Source organism: Cynara cardunculus, assembly GCF_001531365.2.
Source record: "Cynara cardunculus var. scolymus isolate 2C chromosome LG 8, CcrdV1, whole genome shotgun sequence".
Lineage (NCBI taxonomy): Eukaryota > Viridiplantae > Streptophyta > Magnoliopsida > Asterales > Asteraceae > Cynara > Cynara cardunculus.
In genome coordinates this window covers 25,636,631-25,649,200 of record NC_037535.1, presented here as the reverse complement: position 1 = coordinate 25,649,200, position 12,570 = coordinate 25,636,631, and the positions used below count along the sequence as shown (strand labels likewise).

The window sequence follows — 12,570 nt, the reverse complement described above, 5'->3', positions numbered from 1 at the left end:
CAATCAAAACTCAAATATTTTCTCAACCCGAAACATTGTTCAAGAAGTTCATGAAAGTCTCTGATTCTCAGTAAGTCCAGTCCCTGTGGAAACGATCTTGGTACTATACCACTTTATTACTTAAAGCGATCTTAGTGTCGGCGTGCACTTGCACCGCCACTTTGGGGATTTTATGTCCACTGTGTGCACACTTACGATATCAGCACATCATCTATGCTTCAAAGTCACTTAATTCAAGAAATATTATATTGAAGGTTGAGTTTCGATGGGAAAGAAAATTATGGTAAGAAAGATTCAAATAGATCTTTACCGTTGGATCAATCTTAATTGAAAAGAACCACTAGATCAAACCTCTTCTAAACCACAATTCATGAGTTGTTTTACGATTAAAAGTGATCAGAGGTATAAATTCGCTCTTATATTTCTCATCTTAACTATTATTCTCACATAATTCTTCGTCTTTGTATAATTGGAGAAAAAGCTGATTACCGGCTACGTAACCGCTCCCACATGAAACCCGTCTCCAAGGACAACAAGGTGAAATGACATTTTTTGGGGTTATTCAACGGTTAAAACTAGCAAAGGGCCTATGATAAACTTTCTCATGTTGAATAATTAAGTTCATAAACTATTTTTTTTAATAAAAAACATTAAACTTTATCGTTTTGATTGATTAAGTCCCTAAACATTTTTCTAATAAATAAACCATCTAACTTCTAAAAATTGGTTACCTACATCTTTTAATCAAAAAGTCAACTCGTAACAGACTACGAATGTTTTAAATTAGAAACAAACCTAAATCAATTTTACCATTGTCAAACCATACGGTGTTAAAACCCCTTCCAAACAACGGTATCGTTCTCCCTCGTCACTCCCCATTTTTTTCATATCACGTATCACGGTTTTAGCCCCTGCCACCAATGGTCACCTTCTTAATGATCTATTTTTTATTTTTCAAAAGGGGTAGAATCAAAAGATAACCATATGCAAGCATCTTTTTTCTGGGTCAAAAGAATATAGGTAACCAATTTTTAAAAGTTTAAGGGTTTAATTTATTGAATAAATGTTTAGAGACTTGATCATACAAAATAAAAAAAAAAGTGTAAGGAGTTTTTCATTAAAAAAAAATAGTCGATGAACTTAATTATTCAAAATAATTTTTTTTAATTATTTTTCATTTAAAAAAAATAGTTCAAATACTTAATATAAAAAAATATATTATGTTTTTATAAAAAAAAAAAGAAAAAAAAAAAAACTGTACATAAAAATGAATGTACAGTACGAGGATGTCTGGGTGACCACTTTTAAAATCCCTTTTCTTTTGACGCTCATAATTTTGTTCCCCAATGTTTGGGTCATGATTTTCCTTTTACAAACAACCACACTTTTGTATATCTTTATTTAATTACACAATCTTTATTTATTTTTGTGGTTTTTTAAAATTAAAGTTTATAATGCGTTGATGTATACTAGAAAGGTATTCGCGTAATGCAGCGAGATACCTCTCGATTTTAATGTTTCGTTTTATTCTGTCAACATCGATTTTATAATATGATTTTATGTGGTACTGAAAAAATGATAATGCTTTTATTTTTTGAATAAAATATAATTTTGAAAGTATCATAAAATTTTGAAAAAAATGTATCAATTTTAGTATCAAACTAAATATTTAAAAGTTCTTGTTTTTTGATGTAATTTCTTTAATTTAATTTTTTAATATAATTTAATTTAGATTTAATAATTAACTAATTTATTTTTGGTCTAATGATATATATTTTTTTAGAAATATAATAATTAGTATTTTGTTAGAATTCAATCATTATCCTAAGTATATTTTAGATTTTTTATATTTAAAATAAGATACCTATCCAGTGTTTGATTATGCTCATCTATAGTTAGTTACACGAATTCAAACATGGAGCTTTAATAAGTTGTACATACGCACAATTTAATTATAATCTTGACTTTTAAATAATATGCATCAATAAACAATACATAATGCATAAAAAATGATTTTTAATGGTTTTTGTCAAATGCATTATAATATAGTATAAATATAACTTTTTGAAACACCATGTTTAAATTCTATAAATTATTTTATAACCAACGAACAAACATGATATGGGTTTAGAGCGTTTGGTTGGTGATATTGAACGATAAGAAATGAGAATGACGATGAAAATTATGGATTGGTTTGATATAATATAATAGGCTTGCATTCTCGTTTCTATTTTCATTCCATTCCTAAAAATGAACACGGGTGTTTGATACTTTGATTATAAGCATCATACAGTCTTTTATAAGAATGAATATAAAGAAAACTGTTCGATTTTATATTATGGGTTTATTCCCCCAGAAACCGAAATTTCCATTTCAAATCAAACCAGGAGAAATGAAAATTCCCATGCTTGAATGAAACGACCCCTTCGTTTGGGCCAACAATGTTGAGTAACGAAAACAAACACACATTGAACCGCTATTCTTTGCGCTCTAGTCATCGTCGTTATTGCCTAGATCTCAAGTCGATGTTGCTACCTCTTTTGGATGCTTTGAAAAAGAACACGGGGTAGGAATGTCGGATACCCAAACCTTGGCCAAGCGGGAAAGCTCAATCGGGTGAAGTCTCAAGCCCAAAAAATCCTAGTCTGAAAAAGTACAGTCGGATCAATTTTCATACCCAAAACCGGAATCCATTTTTTCCTTATTGAAACGGGCTTTAATTTTTTTGTTATCACGTTTATCATCTTAGGAAAAGAAACAGAGTCGATATAATGAAGAAGAAATGGTATATATTTTATTTTATTCCATAAAAGTAGGAATTTTACTACGAAGTGAAAAGGTTTGAAATTAATGCAAACCGAAGGAATTTATAGACAATTCTTAAGATCTCTATTGCAACACCGTACTTGCCGTTAATTAATCGAGACTAACTAATAAAAGGCCCAGAGGTGGAAGTGATCCTTGAGAGATAAAGAACGAGAACTAATGGGCTGTTTGGTTCAAGTTGGGTATTAAAAATGATAATGGAGTTGAAAAACGACAAAAAATTAAAACCAAAAATTATATTGGAATGAAAATGCATCCAAGAGGAATGGACTCGTTATATGAAACAAATTTTTTTTTAAAATCATTTTCATTGATTACTGCTTAATATATGTGACCAAACATCCATAGGAGTTGTAATCCGAAGATTCGACTACGACTAGATGATGAGATTATAGTTAATAAGTGTAAGCAAAAAAACTGCACAAGAATTGGGCCCAAGCTTTTTATATAGAAATTGGGCTAATATCATTTGTAAAATTGCAGGCTTTTTTTTAATTGCTAATTCTCATGAACATGAACATGAACATGAACATGAACATGAAAGGGTTATAATTATAAATCATGGGTTTTTTTTTGGGTAAAATAAAAATGAAAAAGTATCGACGCCTGAGAGATTCGAACTCTCGCGGGGAAACCCCATGTACTTAGCAGGCACACGCCTTAACCACTCGGCCAAAGCGTCCTTTTTGATTTCTACTTCTTCTCTTCCATCTTTAAATGCAAAAATCTACGAAATTACTACACAAATTTTTGGAATTTCTTAAACCTCTTAGATACCTTCTTATTACCTATAAATAAAACTGATTAATTTAATAGAAATACCATTCCAAAAATACAAAAGTTGTACCCAAATCATTCATAAATAATTTGAGTATAATTTTTACCAAAGGGATTATTTTTCTCATCATACATATCAACATTTATAATTTATCTTCTTCCTCTTCACACATCAACATGAATTTCGTTTTCTCTCCAAATCACCGATTTATGCAAAACCTTTTCCACGAATATTTTACAACTACTTTAAAACACACCATGCATATTTTCCTATTTATTTTTACATCAAGAGAGCAGATGATACATTATTTTGATTCAAAACAAAAGATTGTCATCCCCTAACCTTACCCACTTTCCGTACATAAACTTACCAACGACCCCGACCCACCATCTCCCTCTCTTGTTTGGTTTACAGAAAGGACTCAACAAATCCCGTCCAATCTTGTTAACCGCCATCCGAAAGCTAAAATGCGCAATTTACATACTCATTTGCCACGTACTCGCTCCCCACACGACCGCGATCGGGCTTCTCACATTGTGGCTCCCATCGCTCCACTCAATCGCACCAAACGCCGCCTTCCTACCGCCCGCGGAGCTAAACGTGATCTCGTAACCAACCTCCGTCTTCTCCTCACTAAACTCAAGTTTCTCCGGCGACACAACCACCTCGACACCCGCTGGAGCACTCACACTCACCTCGTAAACCGCATCCACATCACTCCCCACATTCTTCACCACCCTCTTATACTTCACAACACCACCCTTATTGGAATCAAACGCCACTGAAAAAGACGGATAGTTAAGATCACCAGGACTACTAAACTTCCCTGCACTGCAATCCACTGGATCTTTCACAAAAGTTGCTATCTTCTTGGAATCGTATCCAATGGCGCAAAGGAATGCCACGTAGTCATCAACTCCAGTGTCGTACACCAATCCTGGATTAAGGGCTCGATTTGGGTCTACGTGTCCTGATCCATGAACGAACGGTGTAGATTGCTCCCCAGTGGCAAGATCCGTAATTTTCTCACCTTTGTTGTCCAAATAATAAGCGGTGGTCATAAGGGCTGATTTGATAGCAGCTGGGGTCCAAGTGGAGTGGGCCCTACGGAGCAAAGCGGCTAAGCCACTCACGTGAGGACACGACATTGATGTGCCAGATATTATATTAAAGTCGACACGTCTCGAGTCGGTATCTAAATCGGTCGGGCTTGTGTACCCGGTCCAACCGGCTAATATATTTACTCCCGGAGCAGTAACGTCCGGTTTAATAATCTCCGCCGTGAGATGGTTTGGTCCGCGGCTTGAGAACGACGCAATTCGCGGTGCGGACGGTGAAGTTCCGATTACTGTTCCCCGGAAAACGATCGTCGCCGTCGGCGATGGATCGGATTTGACATATTCTCTGATTTTGTCTGAACCTTCTGCACCAACCATGGTCGCAGGCAGGAGATGCGAATCGGCGAGAAGCTCTTCCCCGTTTTCATCGGTGTTCGCATGGATCATTCCGACGCCTCCGGCGATTTTCACGGCGCTTCCTTTTTCAACTCTAGCGTTGCCTCCACGATCACAGATCACGATTTTGCCGGCGACGAGTGTGGAGTTTAGTTGTCCGGTGTAACAGTATCGGCTACCACAGTTCGCTGCATAAACTAAAGGATACTGTGCGTCTCCAAGTCCTTCACCAGAGTAAAGTGATACACCACCGTATAACCTCCCGTCGCCAAGAACAACATCCGCCGGAAATTCTCTATCGATCGTTGAAGCTCCAACTGTAAGAATCCATGGAGCGATGTTCACGGCAGTATAGGCTTCCGGACCAGAATTTCCAGCAGAACAGGAAACTAAAATACCGTGTTGCATCGCTCCAAAAGCTCCGATGGCAATGGAATCACGGTAGTATGCCGGAGCATAACCGGAGGCCCCAACCGACAGAGAAATGATGTGCACACCGTCATCGATAGCTTGATCCATCGCTGCAAGTATATCGGAATCATAGCAACCTTCACTCCAACAGATCTTATAAACAGCAATCCTAGCCTTAACCGCCATCCCTCTAGCTTCACCTCTCGCATATTCATAAAATCCGGCATCCTTCACCACCGCTCCGGCAGCCGTAGAAGCAGTATGAGTTCCATGACCTTCTGTATCCCTAGGTGAAAGAGAACCACCGGTTTCATTCAACCGGCTTCCGAGACTAGCCGTATAGCCTCTATAAAAAGCCCTAGCACCAATGATTTTGCGATTACACGCCGTCGAAGGAAAGTCCGCTGTTGCCTCACAAGTACCTTTCCAAGTGGAAGGAACCGGTGGAAGTCCTTCATCGGAGAAGCTCGGTCTCTCCGGCCAGATCCCAGTATCAAGCACTCCAACAATAACATCGTCACCGTATTCAGCATTAGGCCAAAGACCAAAACCATCTGCCAAACCAAGGAAAGTAGGTGTGTGAGTGGTATGAAGCTTCCTTGGACGATCGGGGATGACAGATAGTATCCCCGGGAGACGACGGAGCTGAGCGGCCTGAGCTCGAGTCAACCTGGCTGAGAATCCATTGACGGAGCGCTCGTAGGTGTAGAGGATGTCAGATGGTTGGTGAGACGAAGAAACTGAGTTGACTATGGAGGAATACCATCGATGATGAGATGAAAACGTTGCAGGTTTTTCAGATTTTGATGCGTGGATGATATAAGTTTTGGGTTGATCGAAGGGTTTCGTATGAACCGATAGGGTTACAGATAGAAAAGAGAAGAAGAAGAAACAAAGAAGAAGAGATGGGAGTGAAGTCGCCATTGTTAGGGTTCCTGAATATTCCTGCAAAGGAGGAAGAAGATACTGATAAAAAGAGATAGGAAAATATTTTTTTAATATAGGTGGGACACGTGGAAGGATTTCATTGGAGATGTCAAAGGGACCAGTTGTGAGTATTACCTACCACTACGCTACTTGTAAATAATTGGATTGGCCAATCCAAAGTGCCCATCCGGATTTTGTACCAAAGATAAACTACAAAAGAATTTTTTAATATTTTTCTATGAAAATTAATAAGAATTTTCTTAGCGGGATCTGTCCTTATTAATTTATTTTGATGTGATGTCGATAATAAAGAGTTTTTAGTGTTTGGATTGATAAAAAAATGAAATGTTTATACCGTTTTGACACCAGTAATAAAGAGTTTTTAATGAGTTACTTCTTTCTAACGTATTCCAGTGTGGTATCGGCAATAACGAGTTTTAGTGTTTGTATGAGGAAAAAAAAGGTGTCTCTATCTATTATATCAACTTATCCAGTGTGGTATCGTCATAAGTCAATCCAAACATTTTTTATAGAACTCCAGTTTGCTACCATATAAGTTGATAAAGAACTTAAAAAAAAAAAACATAAGTTGTTTTAAATAACCAATCTCTAACACCCCCTTAATATTCAAACAATATTTTCAGTTTTCATGTTGGGTTTTTCTTAAATAACACAATATTGGTAATTTGTACTATTTTAAAAAATTCGTCGTGATATTATGTTATGGTATATTTCTATTTTTCATCAAACGAGATGTTTAAAATAGTTAAGTGGTTTGTTATATGTTCGTCTTTTTATGACTTTATCAGTTTCTTAAAAATGTTTATTGTATGGTCTGATAAGGAAAAAAATTCAAATGGTTTTTTTCAGTATTTTGTTGTGTAGAACTCATGCTTGATTATTTGGTAAACTTGTATTGAAACGGACAAAAAAAAATCTTGGTTTATAGCAGCGAATGAATTATTGACATTTATGATAAGTTTATTTGATTTTTATTTGTAAATAAACTGATGTTACTTTTAAAATCGAAAAAAAAATGACATATTATACAAAAATATTAATAAAAAAAAGAGTTGCAATTTTTAAAATATATAATCATATTTACTACATGCTTATTATTGTTTGATTGAAACCAACGGTCTCGATTTTAGAACTTCCTAATGTAAAGAAGTCGGGATATTTCTAGACGATCAGAGAACGAGATTGAGCGTTTTAGTCAGGAACGGACCAATAATTTTTTTCAAAAGGCGGACCATTTGACTATAAGAAAAATATATAAGAAACAAATTTTAAACGGTGACACCATTTGACTATAAGTAACAAGTATACGGAACCGTTTTCAAATAGTTACACCATTTGACTAAGAAAATGACACTAAGAATATTCGAAATTGGGTCTGGGGTGGAATAAAATTCTTGCAAACCAACTCTACCAAATAAAACTTGTTCTCATTTATAGTTTCAAAATATATACGGTGACACACAACAAATTAATATGGTTGCACCTTTTCATGAACCTAAATTTTTTTACCATTCGAAGGAAGAATAATACGGTGGGACATGCCACCAGAGCGGTAATTAGTTACGTTAATTTGGCAACAGATGAAATGTAAGTGGGGTTTGGTGTTAAACCAAAACCAAAGAAATGGATATGTGCTCATTTGAACACACACAAAAAAGGGAAATTCATTTGTCGTTTTCTCTAATTCACCGTGTATTAAATAATAGAAAAAGAATTCATAAAGAAGGTGTAACATCGTTATTTTCTATCATCAAAATGTCACATCATACTCTGTACAATCATTCATTCATTCATATCCCATAATCTTAGATGCAACCCACTACATAACTCAATATGGTACTTGTAAGATGGATAAAATGATTTGAAAAAACAATGTTTTTTTTTAATTATTATTACAATATTTATTTATTTATTGTTATTATTAAAACATGTTCTAACGACTTATATTAAATTAAATAAGAAATTTATAAGGTAAAAAGAAGATATTCTCAAGATTTATTCCATGTGCCACGTTATGTTTAAAGCATATTACAAGTTAAGAGTAGTAGACTTCATTATTTATTTGACAATTTGAATTATTTTATTTCTTAGAGATTTTTCTAATCCATTAATTATATTTATTAAATTGAAATTGGTTAGGCAAAGCAAACATATTATATGAAAAATATTATATCATTGGCTTAATTGATATACCATTTAAAACAATATATTCTTATTTCAGATAATATCTATGTGTAGTCAAAGACCTTCCAGCACAGTGGTAAGGCTTGGGCATGACATAGTCATGAACCCGAGTTCGAGCCCTGGAAGGGGAGTGTTGGCGACATTTAAGTGGGGCCATGTTTAGCCTCCAAAATTGTCGGGGATTAGTCGGGCTTTGGCCCGGACACCCTTACAAAAAAAAAAATATATATATATATATATATATCTATGTGTAATAAGTCGTTTATTTTTTGTTAAATAATAAATTTTTGTTTGTTTCATGTGCTTAATAAATAATAAAATGATTGGCATTACTCTTATCGGATAAGATTCTAGGTCTTTGTCATGTACATCAAGTGGGTAGGTGACCACTAAACGCTTCCCGGGGTAATGGTTTCATAAACGGCCCCTAATTAAGCAACAAGGAGGGGTATGAAGTTTGTGAGGAAGGGTCCAGTTGGAGAAAAAAAACATAAAAGCGGAATATGGCTTAATCCATAAAGCCAGGGACAGTGCTTAATCCATAAAACCAAAGTAGCTAATGGCTTCATTATTAAGCCAAAAACAAACAGTCCACTATGACTGCACAAAAATAATCTCACATACCATTAAGCTCATGAAGCCACTAGCAAACAATTCATAATCTTTATCGTCATATAAAATATTAGTTCTCTTAAAACGATCAAACTTTATTTTTCAACTCTATAATCCGAAACACTAACAACAAAATACGAAAAGATTATATACATGTCTTCCTACTCTTAAGAATCTTCGACGAATAAATCAATGTCATTGAAACAAACCACTTGGTACATCTAGAAACACGAACACGGGTTACAACAGGATTTTACACCACAACAGCAAACGAAACATCTAGAACACGGCAAACTGAAGCTGCAACTACACGAAATTTTGCAACACCTGCAATACTGCCAACTACATGTCTTCTTTACGTCGCAACAACAGGATGTGCGTGGGTTTTGACAAGTCGTTGAACGGCAGCAAATCCCGCGAAAACAACACATCCACGAGCGGCAACTAAACTTTCTCCTGCTAAAATAAAATTTTGAGACACACGATATGTCATTATTAGATTGAAAATTTAAAAGGGTATTGGGAATTAAGGTGCGTTTGGTATATGGATAGGACAAAAGAGAACAGAGATCATTGTTTCATGTTTAACAAGACTTTTATGTGGAACAGACAAAAACAAAGTGAAATAGGCATGTTCCCACCTCACCCCATGGAATGAGATGAAACAAACCTATATTTTATCAATATAACTTCAAAATAAAACTTAATTCTCTTCTAAAAACATCAAATACGTTTCACTCTTTACATTTTATTCATTTTTTAAATTTTATTTAAGATTTTTGAACTTTCACTTCCTCTTTTCAAAATATTATTTTTATATGATACCTTTATTTTGATTAATTTATGTAACTTACTAAATATTAATAAAAATATAAACAAATATAGAAAAAGTATAGAATAAAAATTGGAAACTCATAAACTTTTCATTTCGGTGTCATTTTAATCCGACGAAAACTTTCTAATGATATGTTTTGTTATAAAAATTATTTATTTAATTATAATTTAATAAATTACATAAATTAATCAAAACATATAAAATATATAAACGAGTAAATTGGTTATTTTATTTGTTTTGTCTTGTCCAGTTATGTCTTACCAAACGCTGAACAACTATTATGTCATGTCCTATCCTGTCCGGATACCATACGCACCCTAAGCGACTAAGCGACCGGGCAAAGTGCGAAAGAATCTTACCTAATGATCTTGAAAAAGTTCTTGGACCTACCGCTCATCGGGTTTCTACTCCGAATAGAGAACATAATTAGAAGGCATAAACTCGCAATGAAATTCGAAGAAATAGATTTTGTGGTAAAGAAATCACACATACATTGCTKTTAGCGGATCTGGTGTAGCGTCTATAAATTCGTCAAGCCTGCAAGCGCTATTGTTAGGCCAACGGATATGATGATATAAAAGAAGTTTATCGATGAATTGAAATGAATTCGACTAACTCTTTGCAGCTTCTTGATGCAAGTTCAATGCCTCCAAGTGATTTGATCTCATCCTGTTTATAAAATATTTCCCAAAATAGAAACTGATCATAATCAAATACCATCTTATTGAAGGAATACTTGCCATTTTAGGTAACTGTACACAGAGAATGAAGCTTTTCCTAGAGGGTGTCAATAACCTAAAGGGGTTCACTAGGCATTGATAAGTGTCTAAAAAGAGCCAAAAATGTTCCTAAACCAGAAGGTTGATTTTAGGGCCATTGTTTAGCAAACTAGCAGCATCTTCATTGGCTCATTGCTATATCTGGACACTAAGAATTCACCTATTTCTATGTTTTGGCAATCTATTTCTAGATGGCCAGGAGCAGTGAAACCAAAATTTTAAGAAAAATACAGAAGTCTACTCTCAGATTTTCTTCATATCTACCTCAGGTCCCCATCTTTTTAATCACCGATGATTAATACAATCATATACATGTCAAATAAATAAAATAACAGGACAATGTGCTATTCGGTTTAACCAAAATAGTAAAAACAAATGACGGGAGAAACTAACCATTTAACCTGAAAACCAAATAACCAAAAACTGTTTTGGATCGGATCGGTTATTCACCTTCGGAACTTTTTACACCCTTTGATGTCCCCTGAATCATCTAAATTTATGGATTTGCCACTGTATATGGCACAATCGTCACAGGTTAACCATCAAAGTCTCTTTTGAAAAATAATCTACGGGTCTACGACTCTAGGGACCCTCACTCGTCTAACCCCCTCATGACACTTTTGGACAATCTATGCCTGTCCGGCCTCCATTGAAGGAGGTGTGTTGGAGTCTCATATCAGCTAGATTTGGACCGATTTTCCATTATATTTATAGGAAACTTCCTTCCTCCTTAAGCTTTATTTTGGAGGGTAATGTAATAGGGCTCGACATATTTCCAACAGTTGCTACTCAAAATAGCATGGGTTCTGTTTACTTTGTCCACTAGATGAACCGAAGATTCAGACTTAGATGTTGCAAATCAGACCGAACACCATTCATCACTAAGTACTGAAAAGAGATTCAAAACTTAGATTAATATGAACTCGTTGAAAATGCATCTGTTCATAAATCATACTGTTGTGCAACAACAATCTCTTTACTCAAATCTGATATGTTCCTATTTCACAATTGGAATGATAGAACGGGGAGTTTGATGAACCTCGCAAACATCACCAGCAATTTCAGGATAAATCTATATTACGATACTCCTCCAATTTTACGATTAATCATTACATTTCAACTATGAGACATTTCAACTTCAGAATCGATATGGATTTCAAACATTTGAACAAAATTACTAGAACTCGCAAAGAGTAGAGGAATCGCGGTGTTGAATGTGCAACAAAATGCGTATGAATTTTACATTAAACGATGAAGAACGATTGATTTAGGAGAGTAAAAGGAAAGACCTGGAGTAAGCCGATTTCTCTCTCAAGCACCTGTACCCTAGCTGCTTGCCGGCGCTTCCCGTACAAATCAACATAGTCAACGGAGGAAGGAGGCAATGAAACAAGCGACATTGAGGGTGAACCACATGAAGCACCACCATCCATTAACACTTGCTTAAAATTACTCCATGAACAGTGCTGTCTCTGCAACTACAGAGCTACAAGAAGAAGAAGAATTACCTACCATTGATTGCGCGTGGTCTGCCTTATTATGCGACGTCGTATGGGGGAGGAGAGCGTGGTGAATCTGTGTCAGAGGTGGTGTGTACGAAGGCCATTAATAAATTGATCTCAAATTGGCAACCAAGCATGAAACCCAGTGTAACACAACACCTTTCAAACATTTGTTTTTCTCGTTCGGCACGTGATAGATGCTCTATTTTTTGAGCTCACGTGCACCATTCTTGTCTTTGGG

General features: G+C 35.3%; 1 protein-coding gene, 1 long non-coding RNA gene and 1 other non-coding gene across 3 annotated transcripts; all 3 read right to left on the bottom strand.

The window, feature by feature from the left end:
* Nucleotides 1-3,426: 3,426 nt before the first annotated feature.
* TRNAS-GCU lies at nt 3,427-3,508 on the bottom strand. The gene has a single exon. It is a non-coding gene; the product is annotated as a tRNA-Ser (tRNA).
* Nucleotides 3,509-3,736: 228 nt separating this feature from the next.
* LOC112516934 (subtilisin-like protease SBT1.4) lies at nt 3,737-6,576 on the bottom strand. Its single transcript, XM_025124193.1, has one exon. It carries the CDS (start codon nt 6,391-6,393, stop codon nt 4,081-4,083), a length of 2,313 nt encoding a protein of 770 aa, XP_024979961.1. The 5' UTR covers nt 6,394-6,576; the 3' UTR covers nt 3,737-4,080.
* A 2,777-nt stretch (nt 6,577-9,353) lies between these two features.
* Nucleotides 9,354-12,358, bottom strand: LOC112517457. The gene is made up of 4 exons (XR_003069680.1): nt 12,117-12,358; nt 10,665-10,717; nt 10,408-10,585; nt 9,354-9,669 (listed from the first exon to the last, which is right to left on the bottom strand). It is a non-coding gene; the product is annotated as an uncharacterized LOC112517457 (long non-coding RNA).
* Between the last annotated feature and the right edge of the window lie 212 nt (nt 12,359-12,570).